This window comes from Hemitrygon akajei, chromosome 7 (genome assembly GCF_048418815.1).
Source record: "Hemitrygon akajei chromosome 7, sHemAka1.3, whole genome shotgun sequence".
NCBI lineage: Eukaryota > Metazoa > Chordata > Chondrichthyes > Myliobatiformes > Dasyatidae > Hemitrygon > Hemitrygon akajei.
This window is the reverse complement of record NC_133130.1, coordinates 113,808,195-113,829,188: the sequence shown is the minus strand read 5'-3', so window position 1 is coordinate 113,829,188 and position 20,994 is coordinate 113,808,195. Positions and strand designations below refer to the sequence as shown.

At 44.9% G+C, this 20,994-nt stretch overlaps 2 protein-coding genes across 2 annotated transcripts in view; one reads left to right on the top strand and one right to left on the bottom strand.

Moving 5' to 3' along the window:
* The first annotated feature begins 5,522 nt into the window (after positions 1-5,522).
* On the top strand, positions 5,523-6,913 carry LOC140730825 (histone H2A type 1-F-like). The gene has a single exon (XM_073051769.1). It carries the CDS (start codon positions 5,560-5,562, stop codon positions 5,947-5,949), a length of 390 nt encoding a protein of 129 aa, XP_072907870.1. The 5' UTR covers positions 5,523-5,559; the 3' UTR covers positions 5,950-6,913.
* Positions 6,914-11,895: 4,982 nt separating this feature from the next.
* Positions 11,896-20,994, bottom strand: part of LOC140730822 (uncharacterized) — a 79,756-nt gene continuing 70,657 nt past the window's right edge. Inside the window, exons 5-6 of the transcript XR_012099685.1 lie at positions 14,825-14,972; positions 11,896-12,643 (exon numbers count right to left, since the gene is read on the bottom strand). The gene's annotated coding sequence lies outside the window, so the exon portion shown is untranslated. The remainder of the gene's footprint in view (positions 12,644-14,824; positions 14,973-20,994) is intronic.

Here is a 20,994-nt window from a genome sequence, read left to right as displayed (position 1 = left end):
AGAGAGAGATTTAGAGAAAAACTTGCCCATTCCTTTTATGATGTCAATCCTTTGAGAGTCGTTGGGAGTTGAGTTCCCCGTTGTTAGCTAAAAACCGTTTTTCCGTGGCAAAGGCCACTGATTCCGGGGCAAATGGAAGCGGACGCACGTGGCCTTCCACCGGCTTTCGCTATTACGGGATCGCTAGCGTTTCTTCTGGTGCGTCTGAGGGGCTGTTCCCACAGACCCTCTTTTTATCCTGACTCACAGGGTCTCAGTTGTCAATCAGGTAGGGATGATGCAATCCCTCCACCAACCTCCCCCTTGGTTCATTGCCTGGGGCTTCGATGCATCGTACAGGATGCAATACACAAGTCCGTCTCCAAGAGACAATAGCCGGTATCAATGGGTCCACCTTTCGGAGGTCAGGACACATTCCAACCCTTTTGTGGATTCTGCATGTCTTTCTCTCATTTCCTGTGTCCCCTGAACTGACTTAATAGTGATCTTGCGATTCTCACAAAGGAGGGGGCTACCCCGCACCCTCAGAGCTGTGGCACATTCGTAACAAAGTAGATTGCGGAACCTTTATTTTGATGTTGAATGGAGCAGGGTCAGAAAGCAGAGATGGGTCAGCACAGGGCAGAGTCTGAGGCTCTGGACTGTGGTAGGAGTAAGAGCAAATGATGAAGAACAGGGAAACAGAGAGGGTGGGGCAATGAATGACAGAGTAGCAATAGTTGGAAGAAGAAAAACATTAGGTTGCCTTCGACTGTTGACGCACACAATGTTTATTAACATTAAGTATATAGCTTGTGGGGGCTCGTGCAAAAATTTACTACTGAGTTCTCATAAGAATATTAACTGGATTGGTGCCATTTGGCAGGGGGGAGGCAATGCTTGTAAACACATCGAATGGCACTGTTCTTACCCAGAAATCTCTGAGCTTCAGAATGTCCTATCACTGTGAATCGAGTGCGCAGGTGCTGAAAGTTGTGCCAAAAGTTGGCACTGTGTTCAGAGGACCAAAGACTCTGGGAATTGGTGTGCTGGACCTCCAAGGCACAGCAGAGATCTTGCTCTTGAAATCTAAGGATTTGCAATTTGGACAAAATATATAGTTCCAAGTTTACGTAGCACTAAGAATTTACAATGTAACTTTCAGTTAAGTAGATCATGTGATTTTTCTACCAATTGAAGTGGAATATTGAGATCATGACCAATGTTGAGAACCACCTGATGTCCATACCTTGGTAGATAATGGGAATAGTCGAGACTGAGGCCTGAAAGAAAGAATTGGGTCCAACATCCAGTGAATTAAAAAGTCAGTTAGAGCTGAATGAGAAAACGACAAGCTCCTTGTGTCACTTGGTTCTTTAGCAAATCACCTCTGTTGAATGTCATCTGATTTGGGATCCTTCTGCTAAGTGAGACAGTTGTTTCTTCTGTCTGCGTGTATCATGATAACAAACACCTCTGTCTAGGGTAACAAGTGACCTGTAGCATTCACACCACAGAAGTTCCACACATCACCAACCTCCAATGAGAAAGTCTAATCACCTCCCCTTGACATTCATTGCCATTGCTGAGTTCACCTCCGTCAATCACCCCAGAGTCACAGTGATCAGAAAGTCTCCAGGAACAGCCATGTAAATACGGTGAGCTCCAAGTAGGGCATTGAGTCATACCCAGAGCTACTAAGCTATAGCAATGGATGGAGACAAACTGAGTCAAATATGTGACCAGCAGGATCGTCCCATTATGATACAGACAGGTAGAATTTGATGCCGAGTCCAGATACCTGACTGTGACCAGATAGACGTTGAGAATTTGTTCTCATAACTTATGTGGAACCTCAAAGTAACATGGTGATGCTGGAGATCACCTTGGAGACTAAAACTATCTCATCTGTGTTACGTTCCCCAGTAACCGGGTAATTTTCCAGCAAAGATAGATAGGTCCACCGAAGCCTGATGCTACTATTTTCAAACGTTTTTATTTATAAAGGGGCACAAACGTATGGTTAATACAAAACATTCAGATCATATACATCGTCACAACTCAATCTAAAGCACAGGTATAGTAATAATCAATCAGAAATAAGCTCTATCATTGTCTAGGGGTAATGCAGATATATTTTGTTTACTGGATATTTAAAAGTCTTTTTGCGGTCACTGCAGTTCCACCCGCTGCCGTCGTTGTGGTGTTGCGTTGGTGCACTTTTGTTAGAAAGAGAGAGAGAGGGGGGATGAAAGAGTTACCCGACAGGTTTTCCAACCTGGAGGAGTTCGGTTTGTCGGAGCCTCGTTGGGGGAATGAACGCTCATCTGTGGCCTCCCCTGTAGCTAAGCCGTTCTTCCGTTGTGGGGTCGCCAATCCCAGGCAAGGAAAAGACGCACACGAACCCCACCACCGGCTGTCGCTATCAAAACGCTGTCACAGGATCTCAAGTGCGTCTTCTGGTGCGTCTGGCACCCCGCCTCGGCAGCCCACCTTCTATCTGGACTGGCAGGGTTGTAGATGTCCATCAGGGTGGGGGGGGGGGGGGGCGAGGCAATCCTTCCCCCATCACCCATCTCACATTGCCCTGAGATTTTGCATGTAGGCCAGTTCCTTATCCCTTTTGTCTTGTTGAGCGACCAGCCCACATTCCAAACCGTAAGGCTCTCTCTCTTGCGATTCTCACAAAGGAGGGGGCTGAGGTCATGACATCTGAAATGTTGTCCTTCACCCATTCATATCCTTCGTAAACATTTTAAAGGAATTGAATTGAGCGTATTACTTACGTCCTTCATATACTCAAGGAGTAAAAATCCTTAGGTTACATCTAAATGTGCAATGTGCAATTTATTGTAATTTATAATAAATAGTATGTACAACAGGACAGTCAATATAACATAGAAATACAGCTGTATCAGAGTGAATTAATCAGTCTGATGGCCTGGTGGAAGAAGCTGTCCCGGAGCCTGTTGGTCCTGGCTTTTATGCTGCGGTACCGTTTCCTGGATGGTAGCAGCTGGAACAGTTTGTGGTTGGGGTGACTTGCGTCCCCAGTGATCCTTCAGGCCCTTATTAGAGATCTGTCTTTGTAAATGTCTTGAATAGTGGGACGTCCACATCTACAGATGTACTGGGCTGTCTGCACCACTCTCTGCAGATAGAAATAGCAAAGTATGTCAAGTCAAGTCAAGTCAACTTTTATTGTCATTTCGACCATAACTGCTGGTACAGTGCATAGTAAAAATGAGACAACATTTTTCAGGACCATGGTGTTACATGACACAGTACAAAAACTAGACTGAACAATGTAATAATTTAAAAAACACAGAGAAAGCTACACTAGACTACAGACCTGCACTGGACTGCATAAAGTGCACAAAAACAGTGCAGGCATTACAATAAATAATAAACAGGAGTAGGGCAAGGTGTCAGTCTAGGCTTCAGGTATTGAGGAGTCCGATAGCTTGGGGGAAGAAACTGTTACATAGTCTGGTCGTGAGAGCCCGAATGCTTCGAAGCCTTTTCCCAGACGGCAGGAGGGAGAAGAGATTGTATGAGGGGTGCATGGGGTCCTTCATAATGCTGTTTCCTTTGCGGATGCAGCGTGTAGTGTAAATGTCCGTGATGGCGGGAAGAGAGACCCCGATGATCTTCTCAGCTGACCTCACTATCCGCTGCAGGGTCTTGCGATCTGAGATGGTGCAATTTCCGAACCAGGCAGTGATGCAGCTGCTCAGGATGCTCTCAATACAACCCCTGTAGAATGTGATGAGGATGGGGGGTGGGAGATGGACTTTCCTCAGCCTTCGCAAAAAGTAGAGACGCTGCTGGGCTTTCTTTGCTATGGAGCTGGTGTTGTGGAACAAGGTGTGATTCTCCGTCAGGTGAACACAAAGAAATTTGGTACTCTTTGCGATTTCTACCAAGAAGCCGTCGACGTTCAGCGGGGAGTGGTCACTCCGTGCCCTCCTGAAGTCAACAACAATCTCTTTTGTTTTGTTCACATTAAGAGACAGGTTGTTGGCTCTGCACCAGAGTATTTGTGCATGGCAGTCTCAAACTGAACAACTCATTGGTTCAGCTCTGAATGTCAGTCCATCAGCACAAGTTATTGAAGGAGTGAATAGATAATTACTTTGTAACACCAGGATATCAGTTATGGAAAAGATGGCATATCTCATGCCAGCTTGAAACCTGCATTTGCTTTGTATCTGAATGAAGTTTTCTGTTTTAACTTCTCATTGAAACCCATTGGATCCAGGGCCCTGAGAACACACCAGCAGATCTTCACCTGAGATCAGACGCACAACTGCTTGAAGTGTTGTGGAGGGAAGTTGGTGGGGGTTTCTATGTTATCTGATCTGACAATGCATTAGGAAGTTTATAGCAAGGAAAATTTAGTTCACCTGTTGAGTGTGGAAAGGAATCAGCCGTTCATCCAACCTACAGACACCAGAAAGTTCACAGTGAGGAAAATGTCATTAACCTGCTCACACTGAGAGAAGGGATGAAATTCAGTCTTCCAACTACAGTAACACCAGCGAGTTTGCACTGAGGAGAGGCCAGTATGAGGGGTGGGACAAACTCTGTCATCTAGTTTAAAGGTACATCAGGGAGCTCATGCCACAGTGAGACAGTACACCTGTTCTGACCGTGGGAGGAGATTTATTCAGTAGTCCAACCTGAACACACATAAAATTCACACCGGGGAGGTCGTTCACCTGCTCCACATGTGAGATGGAATTCATTGAGTCACCTGAGCTATTGACACATCAGAGAGTTCACACCAGGAAGAGGCTGTTCACCTGCTCAGACTGTGGGAAGTGATTCACTCAGTTATCTCACTTTATGAGGGAGTGCAGTGAGTCCACGTTCACAGGGAGATTTCCCATTGCTCTCTTCTGGTCTATTGTTTAATTTCATTTTTTTCTTTGCTGGGCCCAGGCTCAAAAACATATCAAAGCAGTATAGACCAGGCCTGCGAGCCAGGAATGGGCCAGTGATTGGCCGATTTAAGCACCAGGCCAGACTGAAGAGGTCAGTCAGTCAGGGCCAGGGTGAGGGAGGTGTTCAGCTTGCAGCCTGGTGAGGTTTATTTATCTCTGCGCTGAACTGAGGCAGTAGTCTGTAACTAACAGGCTTCTGGACCAGTAGGACTGAGTTTATGGGTCTGAACTCACTTTAGTTCTGAGTATTATTTGTTTATTGTTTGCGCAATTTGTTCCTTTTTTTGCTTATTGGGTGTTTGTCAATCTTCTTTTTAAACGAGTTGCATTGGGTGTCTTTGTCTTGTGCTTGCCTCTTAAGGCTGTATATAGTATACATACTTTGATAATAAATATACTTTGAAGCTTGTTCAAATTTCATGTCCTTTTGGGGAGTGACAGTTATTTTTCGCGCTTTTCTTGCTGTGGTCTGATCATTGGAGAATGAGACAGCTCGCTGATTGGGTTATTCCACATCACCAATCGCAGAAAGCATTGCACCACCAATCATAAGTGTCTTTCCGCAATCATCTAGAAGCTATAAAATTGGCGAATACAGAAACAGTTCTTCATTCTTTGTGAAAGATCAGCTAAAATGAGTGGACGTGGAAAAACCGGAAAGGCCAAGAGCAAGCCCAAGTCTCGCTCGTCCCGGGCCGGACTGCAGTTCCCGGTGGGCCGTGTTCACAGGCTCCTGAGAAAGGGTAACTATGCTGAACGGGTGGGTGCCGGAGCCCCGGTCTATCTGGCTGCTGTGCTCGAGTATCTGACGGCTGAAATCCTCGAGTTGGCCGGTAACGCGGCCCGGGACAACAAGAAGACCCGCATCATCCCCAGACACCTGCAGCTGGCCATCCGCAACGACGAGGAACTCAACAAGCTGCTGGGACGGGTGACCATCGCTCAGGGCGGGGTGCTGCCCAATATCCAGGCCGTGTTGTTGCCCAAGAAAAGCGGCGCGCCCGCCAACCCCAAGGGCAAGTAAAGAGATAAAGCGACAATTTAGAAACCCAAAGGCTCTTTTCAGAGCCACTCAGATTGTCTGTGGAAGGGCTGAGCACCGGCTGGGGTGGGTCCGGGGGATTTCCGTTCTGTGTCTGTCGTAGACAACAAGCAACTTAAACTCATGGTGTAAACCGCTTTTTCTCTGAAAAATAAACATTTATCTGCGCAGCATTCTCCCTGAACCCGAACTCCCTCCCTTTCCTGAATCGCCTCACTTTACAGAAAATTATTTTCTTCGTTAACGTCACCACTTCCTGGATGACTGCCAAGCGGCGCTTGATTGACAGTAAATCGCCTAATCTCATTGAGTTGAAAAAGCCCAATCAGAGAGTGGTAATTCACCCATCCACAGGACACGCCTGTCCACCAAAATCATGAAGTCCGCTAAGAGGAAAATAATTTTATAAGAACAATCCAAGAGTAATTACAGGTGTGTGAAAATAGGAGCCAATCCATTAATAATATTGACTCTGGATTTAGTTTTTTTTAAATCATCCTCTTGCAAGTACCCACAAAGAAACGCAATAGAATCCGTGAAAAACCAAAGAATCTGCCTCAGTGGATTGGAATGGGTTTCAGGACAGCTACAAGACACCTAACTGCAGGTAATAAGCAACTTTCAAATCAATTACACCGCATTGCAGCAGCAAAAATCTGCTTCACAAGAATAAGCTCTTGGTGTAAAGTTGTGCGTGCATGTCTGAAGATCAAACTAGCTGATACGGGAAGAGTTAGTCTTCGTGTCAGTGGAACGGGTGGCGAGATTGAACCGAATAGATGGACAAGTAAGTTGTCATCAACATAAATTACAATTATTTCCAAGCAGAAAATCTTCGAGGAATGGCTTGTTATGTTTCACAGTATAAAATTGCGCGTTGCATACGGCTTTCTTGCTCCCTTCTTGGGAGCCTTAACCAATTCAGGCACTACTATGTCGGTCTCAGACCCAGAAACTGGTGGAACCCGCTCGGAGTTTGGATTAAATAGGCAGTGCTCCTGCCCTGTGCTAACATAGGTTTCAAGAAAGCTGGGGTTGTCATTAATTAGTATGTTAATTTCATCCAATGTTGGACATATTAAGGGACCAATCACCGTGCCTGGCTGTGGCCCATCACAATCCGCCCAGGACCTGTAACTGGCAGGGCGGTGAAGATGTAAGAAGCTGACGTTGAGAATCATTGCTTTTCTTGTAAGAGGAGGCTACTGTAGATCACAGATCTGACCAAGTTATTTATAACCGGGGTGTGCAACTGATCAAATGCTAATCCACGCGCGGGATTTCTGAATTTAGGAGGATGTGAGCCGATGGATGGTATGGGTCAGTATAGGTATTGTCGTGTGTGGGCTGAATGGCCTCACTCTGTGAGACTTTCCTGCAAATGGCTTTATTCTTTCCCGACGTGAGGGCATCCCCAGTTATTCTAGAATGACTTTCCAGCCCATTTTAGAGGGCAGAGAAGGGTCAGCGACACTGACGTGCGTCGGGAGTCACACTTAGGCCCGGGATGGACGGCAGATTTCCTCCCCGGAGGCTGTCACTGATGGGCTTTCAGCAGGGGCCAGTACTTGCCACGCTGGACTAGTTGTTTATTCCAGACTCTGCTCTGCTGCAGTGTTCACTGACTCTGGAAGCTTACCCACTAAAGGTTGTGAAGTGGAATATAAGTGTGTTGATGAGGGCAATGTTGTTTACATAGACTTCTGTGAGGACTTTAACATTTCAGGCATGGGAGTTTGGTCCAAACCATTTGAGCCCATGAGATACAACTGGATTTAAAATCAATTATAGGAGGCAGAAGGAGGTGGTGGAGAGTTGTTCTCACTGGCTTATCAGGTAGAGGAATGGTAGATGGAATTTAATCTTGACAATTCAGAGGGAAGTAGTACATTGGTCTTTATTACAGGAATTGGAGAGAAAGGATTGTTAAACAAAGATGCTAGAAAGTTTGTGAACCCTGTAGAATTTTCTTTTTCTACATAATTATGACCTAAATGCGATCAGATCTTCACACAAGTCCTAAAACTAGATAGAGAACTCAATTAAATAAATAACACAAAACATTATACTTGTTCATTTATTTATTGAGAAAAAAGATCAAATATTACATGTATTTGTTGGAAAAAGTATGTGAACCTTTGTGATCCAAATAATTAATGTAAAACATGAAAAGAAGTGGTCCCAACACCAACCCTTGCAGACACCACTAATTGCAGGCAGCCAACTAGAAATGGCCCCCTTTATTCCCATTCTTTGCCTCCTAACAGTCAACTAATTTTCAATCCATGCTGGTATTCTTCTTGTAATACCATGGGCTCTTATCTTGTTCAGCAGCCTCATGTAGCACGTTCTCAAATGCCTTTGAAAAATCTTAGTCAACAACATCCTTTGTCTATCCTGTCTGTTATTTCTTAAAGAATTCCAACAGATTTGTCAGACAAGGCTTCCCCTTAAGGAAACCTTGCTGACTTTGGCCTATTTTACCATGTGCCTACAATACCCTGAAATCTTACCATTAATAATGCATTCCAACATCTCAACCACTGAAGTAAGCCGAACTGGTCTTTCATTTCCTTTCTTCTGTCTCCTTCCCTTCTGGAAGGGTGGAGTGACATTTACAATTTTCTAAACCTTTGGGTCCATTCCAGAATGTAGTGATTCTTGAAAGATCATTACTAATGCCTCCACAATTGCTTCAGCCACCTCTTTCAGCCTTCCAAGCATCTTTCCATAGTAATAACTACAGTACACTTAATTCTGATCCATGACACTCACTCTCAAATTTCAGGCACACTACTAGTGTCCTCCACAATGAGGATGACACACAATACTTATTAAGTTCATCCACCTTTTCTATACCCCCATTACTACCACTCCAGGGTCATTTTCCAGCAGTCCGATATCCACTCTCTCCTCCTCTAAATATCTGCAAATTAAAAAAAAATTGTATTCTCTTTTATATGATTGGCTAAATGAACCACATTTCATCTTTTCTCTCCTTAGACTTATTCAGTTGCCTTCAGTTGGTTTTTAAGATCTTCCTACTCTAATTTATTGTAAATTTTGCTATATTTTATGCTCTTCTTTGGTTTTATGCTGTCTTTGACTCTCTTGTCACCAGTAGTTGTGCCTTCTAAATTGTTCCCAGAAACTCCAGCCACAGCTGATGTGCCTTCCTCCCTGCTAGTGTCCCTTTCCCATCAACCTTAGTCAGCTCCTCTCTCATGCCTCTGTAATTCCCTTTACTCCACTATAATACTGATAGGTTTCAATGAGACCCGACCCCACTCAGTCTTCTGAATTCCAGTGAGTACGTGCCCAGAGCCATCAAACACTCCTGGTGTGTTAACCTTTTCACTCCCCAGATCATTATGAACCCCTCCAATGCCAACACTTCCTTTCTTTGATCATTATGTTCCATGTCATATGGCGTAGGTGATCATGTGCTTTCCATGACTACGATTCTTCTTGGTAAATACAGAAGTGGTTTGCCATTGTCTTCTGGGCAGTGTCTTTACAAGACAGGTGACACCAACCATTCTCAATACACTTCAGGGATTGTCTGCCTGGTGTCAGTGATGTGCACCAGCTGCTCATGTGACCATCCACCACCTGCTTCCATGGCTTCTCATGACCTTGACTCGGAGGCAAAGCAAGTGCCCAAGGGTGCCGTGTAAGCTAGTAGAGGGAAGGAGCACCTTACACCTCCATTAGTAGAGGAATATCTCCACCCTGCCAAGCTTTCTTGGTTCTTGGATAAGGGGCCCAAAATTGCACACCATACTCCAACTCTCTCTGACCAATGCCTTGTATAACATCAGCATTACATCCTTGCTTTTTATGTTCTAATCCTCTCAAAATGAATGCTGACATTGCATCTGTCTTCTTTACTCCCAACTCAATCTGCAAAATAACCTTTCAGGAATTGAGCACAAGGACTCTCAAATCCCTCTGCGCCCTAACCACACATCACTGATAAGCAACACTGGGGCACCTCAAGGATATGTGCTTAGCCCACTGCTCTACGCTCCCTACACCCATAACTGTGTTGCTAGGCACAGCTCGAATGCCATCTATAAATTTGCTGATGACACAACTATTTTTAGCAAAGGTCAGATGGTGATGAGAAGGCATACAGCAGTGAGATGGATCAGCAGAATGTGTGCTCTTGCATTCAATGTCAATGAGACCAAGGAATGGATTGTGGACTTCAGGAAGGGTTACACATGGGAACACACACCAGTCCTCATTGAAGGATCAGAAGTGGAAAAGGTGAGCAACCTCAAGTTCCTGGGCCCATGATATTGATGCTGTTAAAAAGAAGGCACAACAGTGGCTATATTTCATTAGGAGTCTAAGGAGATTTGACTCTCATAAGTTTCTACGAAAGTACGTGGAGAGCATCCTAACAGGCTGCATCACCGTCTGGTATTGGGGTGGGGGGGCACTGTACAGAATCAAAATAAATTGCAGAAAGTTGTAAACTCAGTCAGCTCCATCATGGGCACTGTCCTCCCCAGCATCCAGGACATCTTCAATGAGCTATGCTTCAAAAAGGTGGCATCCATCACTATGGACTCCATCACCCAGGGCATCCCCTCTTTTCATTTCTACCATCAGGAGGTGGTACAGGAGCCTGAAGGAATAAACTCAACAATTCAGGAGCAGCCTCTTCCCCTTTGTTGTCAGATTTCTGAATGAACATTGAACCCATGAACCTCACTACCTTTTTCTTCCCCTCTTTTTGTGCTACTTATTTAACTTAATGTATGTAATTTAGTTTTTATTATGTATTGCAATGTACTGCTGCCACATAACAACAAATTTCATGATGTATGCCGGTGATATTAAACCTGATTCTGAAGTCCAGCACCTTATCAAAGACTTTCTCTAAATCCAAGTAAACAACATCTGACACTCCTTTGTCTATGCTGCCTGTCATAGTTAATAATGGACTCCCACAGCCTGCCAACCACTGGACTACACTCAATTCTACTCTCTCATTTCTGGTGGATTTTCCCAATGCACCTGTACATATTGAAATCCATGACCATTGTAACATTGCCCCTTTTATGTGACTTTTCTATCTCCTGTGGTAATTCACACCCCACATCCTGGCAACTATTCTGAGGCCTGTATATCACTCCCATCTGAGTCTTTTTAAACCTGCAGTTTTTAAAAAATCTATCCACAAGGATTCTGCTTCTTTTGATCCTATGTCACTTCTCAGGATTTGATTTTAATGGTTTTTTTAACCAACAGAGCCACCCCACTCCCTCTGCCTGTCCTTCTGAAACTCCAATGCCCTTGAACGGAAGAGCCTACAAAATGTGTGCACTACCTCATGGATAAACCAATGGACTCAGTTTCAGGGACACTTCATCTCACGTTCTCAATATTCATTGCTTATTTACTTATTACTTCTTACTTTTTGTATTTGCAGTTTGTCTTTTGAACACAAGTTTGAAATTTACTTTGAATTGTAACCTTTTGTCAGTTTATTTATTCTGGAAACTTCTGTAACCTCTCCTGAAGTTCCTTCACTTTTACTTTATCCTCACTTTTCCAAACAGTGGAACCCACCCCACCACCTTGCCATTTAGTTTAAAGCCTTATCCACAGTGATTCATGAGGATCCTGGTCCCAACATGGTTCAGGTGGAGCCCGTCCCACTGGAACAGTTCCCTCCTTCCCCAATCCTGGAGCCGATGCCCCACAAATTCAAAATCCACGTCTCCTACACCAGTCTTTGAGGCACATACTTAATTGTCTAATCCTACTAACCCTGTACCAATTTGCGCTTGGCTGTGGTAACAATCTAGAGTTTACTATCTTTTTGATTCGATATTTTAATTTCATCCCTAGCTGCTCAGATCGCCTCATCTGGACCTTTTTCTTTGTGTGTCCTTCGATGTTGGAACGCCCAATCCTGTACCAATCGTTGAGCTTTCTAATTAACCTTGAGCCAATTTGCCTGACCGGTATCGGGTCACGAGGAGCACCATTGTTACAATTAAGGGTCTGGAGATTAAACTCCCATTCTCTTATGGTGAGCACATTAACCCAATCAGAGAGCAGCCTCATTCACCAATGAACAGAGAGCAATACCTCAGTTCCCCGGATGGCCCGAAATTGAAAACCCGCTGAAAGTTACTTATTCAACCATAGACTGTAAAAATGTGCATTGACTCATTAATTCGATCAAGATTTATTTTACAGTAACAGCCTAAGTGTTAATTAACTCACCAGTTTGAACGTTTCTGGTCATTTAGCTTCCAAACACCGATCCACAGTTTATATTCGCGGTCGGTCTGTGTATAAATGTCATCAGATTCTGCACAAGTCTCTCTCAAACTGTGGTCTAACGGTTGTTTGCAACGTGAAAAATGTTGTTCTCGGAAAGAATGGGAATTCCATTCCCTGTAGACGGCTGTGTCCTCGTGAACCGATCATGGACTCGATTGGAAGGTTACATTTATTAAAGCTTATTCTCCATAACAGTAACAAGCAAAGATACTTGGAAACCTTCCCCACAACAACCAACTGTACACGGCAGGGGTATGGGGACAGGGACTCTTTAACAGCGAGAGAGTTTCTCTGGTGTTCGCACTGCCGTTAACCCAACGATACAGAACTGCTGATTCTCGGTGTTGACGGAGTCCGGCCATGTTGGAGTCTGCAACGAACAGGGATGTCTTATTGAACAATATTATACAAAACACCCACAGGGGAAGGTCAGAGGGCAATGATGTATCTATAACAAATGGGTAGTGAACAGCAACTAAGTTTCCACTACTGAGTTAGTGGCTCTTAAAAGAGCCTTTTGTTGCCGAGGCCGGGTTCAGGCGCGCTCCCCACGGATGCGGCGGGCCAGCTGGATGTCCTTGGGCATGATGGTGACTCGCTTGGCGTGGATGGCGCACAGGTTGGTGTCCTCAAACAGCCCCACCAGGTAAGCTTCACTGGCCTCCTGCAGGGCCATGACGGCCGAGCTCTGGAAGCGCAGGTCGGTCTTGAAGTCCTGAGCGATTTCCCGCACCAGGCGCTGGAAGGGCAGTTTGCGGATGAGCAGCTCGGTGGATTTCTGGTAGCGCTGGATCTCCCTCAGAGCCACGGTGCCGGGCCGGTAGCGATGGGGCTTCTTCACTCTGACCATGGCATCTAACCTCCCTACTTTTCTGTTGAATTCCCTGGTTAATCTCACAAATTGAGTTCCCTGAGATTTGATGAGGGCATCAGAGGCACATCGTGTAGAGATGCATCTTTCACAAGGAAAACATCACTGAAGCACAAATTATACCAGATCCCCCATGGAACTACAATCTGGAAGGGTGATCATATGACAATCCAGGGAGCTTAGGCTTGAAGTTAGGAGAGATGGTTGAAGGTTTTTTTTAAATCGGACTGGAGATCTGTGACTAGTGACACTTCACAGGGATCACCTTACCTACCAGATGCATCTCATACCCTCGGGATCGGTGCCGGACCCAGGGCTTTTCATCATTTATATAAACAACACAGGTGAGTGTGTACAAGGCATAGTAACCATACAATTATCTGAATTGAAATGCATGTGTCGATCCTCAGCAAACTTCACGAACTGAGCACGCTCCCGCTGTGATCATCTTCACTATCAAAAATACCTCCTCATTTTGAGTCATCAACAAACTTACTGGCCAAGCTGTGTGCATTTGCATTCAAAGCATTTATATAAAAATGAATAACAAGGGTGCCGACACCAACACCTGAGGCACACCACGAGTTACTAGCCTCTATTCCTCCCACACCAAAGCCATGCTGACTCCTAATCACACCCTGACTCTCCAAATACCAGTGATTCCTGTCCCTCGGAATCCCCTCCAGTCACTTCCCCACTATTGATGTCAGGCTGACTACCCTGGCTTATCCTTGCTATTCTTTTTAAACAGTTGAATAACAATGGCACATTCTAGTCTCCAGGAACTTCACAGGTGGCTAATGATGAAGCAAGTGTCTCCACAGGGGCTCCATAATTTATACACTGTCCTCTCAGAAAGTCCAAGGAAGCACTCGGTCAGGCCCTAGGCTCTTACCCAACTAAAAGTGCTGTAAGGTTGCAAATACCTCCTCCTTGGTAACGTGAATGTCCTACAAAAGATCTCCACTTTTTTTCCTGATCTCTTGGGCCATGATTTTCTCCTTAGTAAACACTGAGGAGAAGCATTCATTATAAATCCCACCCACCTCCTTTGACTCAAGATCTTAGCATCCCTGCTGATCTCTAAGGTGACCTAATCTCTCCGTCACTCTTTCACTCTTCAAACAGCTAGAGAACCTCTGGCAGATTCCTTAACCTTACCTTCCAGATCCATCTCATACCCTCGCTTTGACATGCCATAGTCAAATATTTCCAAATTACAAACCATTTCTAAAACAAAACATTTCCAAAGCATAAATCATTTCCAAAGTATCAAGCATTTCTTAAACATAAGGATAAAGCATCGAGGATTTCTAACACACAGGTATAATTCCTATAAACTAGGAATTTATAGGAATTCTAGTTACCAGACATAGTCTTCTTCCCCAAGAGCAGAGAAACAAAACCCAAAGGGTATAGATTTGAGGTGAAAGTGGTCACTGGCACAGTATTAGTATTTAAAACACATTAGTCAGATTTATGGATAGGGGAAGTTAATACAGATATGGACCAATTGTGAGCAAATGGAATTAGTTTAGGTAGTCATCTTGCTTGGCACTGACCAGTGGACTCTCTCTTATCTCCCAATTTTTGATCTGTAATCCATCAGACGCACTGTCCATAGCTCCCACACCAACTTACGAAATGTATTTTTAGAAAGAAATCTCAGGATAAACTTACTTTTTTCATTTTTCTGATGGGCTCTGACTATCTTTCTTTCTCATGTTGTTCTCCTTTTCAAAGACTGTAATCCTCTCCCTCGGTGACAGTTTCCATTTCCCTTCCTCAGTCACTGACTTCACATTGAAGTGTCTCTCGGTGAAGCCCCCTTTTGCCAGGAAAGATACAGAGATCTATTTACAATACTTGCAGGATTCCCAGCAGCTCCTCTGATTGACAGCTCACTCTGCCCTTGTTGCCTCCTGCAGCAATTTGAAAGATGATGACATAGAAGATGGCTGTCACTGACAACATTCTTTCAGCACCGTGCTGGTGTGATCACGGGATAGTGGCAAGACCCATAGGGGGTGGGCTAGGACCGGGGGGTAGAGGTGAGTCTTCCCCTGCAGGTGTGGAGACAGGAACTGAATTGAAGTGGGGTCAGTCTGTACTTGCTGTGGTTTGAAGACAAGAGGTGAGATAATGGGCTTTTCTTGTGGTTTGCAGGTTGTTGTGGAGAGATGGAGAAGGTGACAACTGGATCAGATGAGCTGCTCTTAGCTCTCTGCCATTGCCATGTGGATATGGAGGCAGTCTGGTGGGCTTAACTGCTATTCCACTGTGGGCATTTGCCTCTTCTCTTCCTGCCAGCCACCCAGGTAGTAGTGAGTGTCTGTCAGTGCCTTCCTGCACTGGCTCCCTGCCCCAGGTTTCCAATTCTCATCATCGGGCTCTTTGGAACCTACCCTTTCACACTTTGTAATCCCCTCCCATACTGGCAAACTCTCACATCTCTGCTCTCCTATCTTTCTGGCCCCTTTAGACTGTTCTTAGATTGTTGGCATGTGCCTAGTGGTGTGGGATCCCTTTTGTTTGTCATATCTGGTCTACTGATGATCTGGATAAGAATATAGGTGCGTGACGACAACATTGATGATGTAGTACACACTGGTGAAGGCTGTCGGGACTACAATAGGACGTACATCAGGAAATGGCAGCTGAAATTTAATTCAGACAAATCTCAAGTGTAGCTGTAGGTTGTTGAACCAGAACAGTAAGGGGCAGTGCCCTGGGGAGCAATGCAGAACAGAGACCTGTGGATAGATCTCCTGAGAATGCAGGTGTAGGTGGACAAGGTGGCAAAGAAGGTGGATGGCAGACTTGCCATCATTGATGAGGGCACTGAGTACCAGAGCTGGGATATTGTGTTACAACTCTACATGATGCTGGTGAGATTACACTTGGGATATTGTGTGCATTTCTGGTCAACTAGCTATAGGAACAATGTGTTTCAGTTGCAAATTGTACTGAAAACATTCACAAGGATGTTACTGGAGGACTTGAGTTACAAGAGGAGACTGGGATGGGGGGGGGACTGTTTGTTCTGAAGCACAGGAACATGAGGGTTGAATTTAAAGAGGTATATAAAACCAGAAGTGGCTTAGATAAATATAAAACCCTCTATAGCCTCACACTCAGTAACCTCCCCCAGTGCCTGTGACCTTCTGAAATGCCTGCTCTACTATATATGTGGACTATTTTCATCCTCAGTTCCCTCTGTCAGATTGGAGACCTGTGAGCAGTGGTGGGCTGCAAGGATCTGTGTTCTGTTGTTGGTCACAGGCATTCATGGTTTGGATGATAATATAAATGACATGAGTAATAAATTTGAAAATGACACCATTACAGATAGATGCAGTATTAAGCCATTCAGCCCATCGATTCTGTACTGTCACTCCATCATGGCTGATTATTATCCCTCTCAAACTTGTTCTTCTGCCTTCTCCTTAGAACCTTTGAGACTCTGACTAATCAAGAACCTATCAACCTCCTCTTTAAATATACTCAGTGATTTGCTCTTCATAGCCGTCTGTGGCAATGTATGACACAGATTCACCACCCTCTGGCTAAAGAAATCCCTGTCATCCATGTTCAAAATGAACGCCTCTCGATTTTGAGGCTGTGCCTTCTGGTCCTAGACTGACCACTACAGGAAACATCTTCTCTGCATCCTTTCTACCTAGGTCTTTTACTATTCAATAAGATTCAGTGAGTTCCCCCCTCATTCCTCTAAACTCCAGCAATTGCAGGCCTACAGCCACCTCATACATTAACTCTTTCATTCTTGGAATCATTCTGGTGAACGGAATTTGCCACACGGCCTTTATCAGTGTGGGTTGCAGTACAGGAGTTGGGACTTCATGTTGTCACTGTACAAGGTAGTGGTGAGACCACAATGTATTGTGTGCCGTTCTGGTCACCCGCTTACAGGAAGAATGTCATTAAGCTGGAAAGTGGCAGAAGGTTTAGGGGAGTTGAGAACTGGAGGATATCCATGTAAAAGGGAAAAGACCCAAAAAGGGACCTGAGGAGTAAAATTTTCCACACAGAGGGTGGTGGGTATATGGTACGAGCAGCCGGAGGAAGCTGCAGAGGAGAGTACAATTACAATGTTAACAAGTCTTTGTACAGATACATGGATAGGAGAGGTTTTGAGGGAATGGGCCAAAGTCTGACAAATGGGATTTGCACAGGTAGACATCTTGGTCAGAACGGATGAGCCGGGACAAAGGACCAGTTTCTGTCCTGTGCAACTCTGACTCTCAAAGTGAAAACTGGGCAGGACTGGAGACTCCCCACTCCAGGTGTAGAAGGTTCACATGTGCCAGGGAGGGATTTCAGAGGGGAGGGGAGGGAAGAATGTTGCATTATTGACAAGGAGACAGTCGCTGTAGTAATGAGGAAGGACGTCTCAGAAGATGCTTCATACGGGCTGTGTGAGTGGAGTTTAGGAATTGATAAAAAATCATACATATTGCTGAAATTATACTGTAATCCCCCAGCAGTTGTTGGGAGATTGAGGAGCAGGTACATTGGTAAATCACACAGAGGTGTAACGGGAATAGGGTTACGCCAGTCAGGCATTTCAACTCCCCAAAATTAACCAGATCACCTTTGTGTGAAAGGATCAGACACAGAATGTTTCAAGTACATCCAGGACCATAAGACCTTAAAACATAGAAGCATTACATGAACTTCTGTTACTGAGCTTTATGTTCAGTGTTTGGAGTTCAATAACTGAGTTGTTAAGGTTTTTCTTAAACATAAAATGCTTCATTCCGTTTTATGTGTGAAAACCTACATTGGAGATCCCGATGCTCTAAGATGTTTCCAGGGTTATTGAACACTCGACTGAACGTGATAAATACCGATAGTTGAATACTCACCTTTTCAACTATCGGTGTCTGAGCATGCCAAACAGTTGCATTCCTTGCCCAGCCTCAGTGACACTAATGGATCACATGCTGTCTCTCTTGGAAAATCACCATGCTTGTTTTATTTTCAAGAACTCTTCATGCAGCAAAAGCCTGATCAAGTGCGCATGGCCGTCATTAATGCACCCCTGAAGGACTATAGGGAGCTTTCTAAAATGGCTGATAGTCTACACTAAGCCAGGCAGAGGTGCATCAATACTCCTCCTTTCCCTGCCTGAATAAGCCTAGTCAGCAAGGCCTCGAACATAAGAACGCCCACCAGATCACCTGAGCAATGCAAATATCGATGTCAGGATGCTACTGTGTTGACTGTAGCTCGGCATTTAACACCATTGTTCCTACAGTCCTGATGGAAAAGCTCCAGAAACTGACCTCTGTACATTCCTCTACAACTGGATCCTCAACTTCCTCACTGGAAGACTACAATTTGTGCAAATCAGAAATAACATCTCCATCTCGCTGACAATCAACAATGGCGCACCTCAGGGATGTCTGGTTACCCCACTGCTCCACTCTCTCTACACCCATGACTGTGTAGCTAAGCACAGCTCCAATGCCATCTATACATTTGCTGATGACACATCTATTGTTGGCAGAATTTCAGATGGTGACAAGAAGGAGTACGGGAGAGAGAGATGTGGTGTCGCAGCAACAACCTTGCACTCAATGCCAACAAGACCAAAGAGCTGATAGTGGACTTCAGAAAGGGTAGGATGAGGAAACACAAACCAATCCTCAAAGAGGGATCAGAAGTGGAGAGAGTGAGCAATTTCAAGGTCCTGGGTGTCAACATCTGTGAGGATGTAACCTGGTCCCAACATATCAATGCAGTTATAAAGAAGGCGAGACATTAGGAGTTTGAGGAGATTCAGCTTGTCACCTAAAACACTTGAAAACTTCTACAGAGCATTCTGACTGGCTGTATCACCAATTGGTATGAGGGGTGCTAGTGCACAGGATTGAAGTAAGCTGCAGAGAGATGTAAAATTGGTCAGCTCTATCATGGAGACTAGCCTCTGTAGTATCCAGGACATCTTCAGGAAGAGGTGCCTCAGGAAGGCGGTGTCCATCATTAAGGATCCCCACCACCCAGGACATGGCCTCTTCATACTGTTACCATCGGGAAGGAGGCACAGAAGCCTGAAGGCACACACTGAATTGAAGGCAATTCAGGAACAGTGTGCTGCCTTTATGGCAGTTATTTAGTTTATAATATTTTCGCGTAGTAATTTGTTAGCATTTTTTAGTTAAAGTTAGGATTGTTTAAATCAATCGATTTGTCTGTAATACATCGCGGCTGCGATGACGTCACATACGGGTTCGCCGCGTCTTGTGGGGAATTACCGGTTTGAGATTCACGCAAGGGTGGGGGTCACTCACATGTGCCACCATAACGCTGACTAGGGTCTCTCTATGCACCAAAGACACAGTGAAAGCAACGCTGTAAGTCATTAGATAATCGGTATTTTGAGTTAAAGTGTTAACGCCGATTCTGTTAAAAGTAACGACGGTCGGTAAGGTTTACCTTTTCGTCAGTTAAAGAGTCGGGATAGTTTGTATTGAAGTGTATCTAAAGCAGCCAATGGAGCAGCTAGATTCTGACTGTATGCTGCACTTTAATGTAATGTAGTTATTGTAGTTTTACCTTTGCAAGTATTCACAATGTAAATGTGATATTTAGAAGGGAACAAACACTGTACCAATCTTGTATTGTTTTTCAACAGTTTTCACCATGCGTTAATGTGAAGAGTGAACAGTAAATGGTTAATCTTACTGCGGTCTCGTTTGCATTGATTCTGGTTTATCTCGACGTTTACCTCGGCGTTACTTCACACCCGAGCGAGAACGTTACAGTGAAAAAGCGGCATTATCAGGTGTTTAAAGTGCAGCCATGTCAACCCGATCCAGCATCAAGTCGTTGTCAAAGTCATCGTCATCCTGCGACAGGGGCAGTAGGGCATCAAGTAAGGCCACCCTAGCAAGAGTGAAAGCAGAAGCCGCCAAGGTGCGAGCGCGCTTTGCCAAAGAAGAATTAGAAGTGAAGATGAAAGCGGCTGCCAGAGAAGCCGAAAACCAGAAGGAAAAGGCCGCCAGAGAAGCCGAAAACCAGAAGGAAAAGGCTGCCAGAGAAGCCGAAGCGGCCGCCAGAGAAGCCGAAAACCAGAAGGAAAAGGCTGCCAGAGAAGCCGAAAACGAATTGGAAAGGAAAAGGGTAGAGGCACGGTTAGAAGCGCTGAAGCTAGAACGAGAAGCAGCAGCTGCCGAGGTGGAAGCAGAGTTAATAGAAGACGCCGAAGAAATGCATGATCCGAAGGACGGAAAATCTACCTCAGAAAAGATCGGATTGGAACGTACAAGGGACTATGTCCAATCTCAAATGGAATGGAAGACTCTTTCTTCCTCTCCTTACTTATTCGATAACGTCCCACTTCATGAGGAGTCTTGGAGAGGCCCGACGGCATCACGTCCATCCGAGGAAGATAATTTACCCTCGCAACTTCGCGATGAACCCAGGAATGCAAGGGCTCACGACAAGTACTTCTCGACACCGAACTTACCGGATTTGGGGAGAAGAGAGGCAAAGACTGAGTCCAGACCAGCAAATTCCATAACAGATGTACGCCCTCAGTCGTGTACCTGCAGACATGTTCCCTCAGCCCGCACGCCACTTGCAGACGAATCCGTAGCACGGTATTTCGCACGACGGGATCTCGTCACTTCAGGACTATACCAGTTCGACGATAAACCTGAAAATTACCGTGCATGGTACTCCACTTTCACCAACGCTATCAACGGAGTCCAGCTCAGAGCAACCCAGGAGTTGGACCTTATGGCAAAATGGCTGGGAAAAGAATCATGCGAACAGGTGAGACGCATGCGTTCAGTGTACATCAACAAACCCGAGCTAGCATTGAA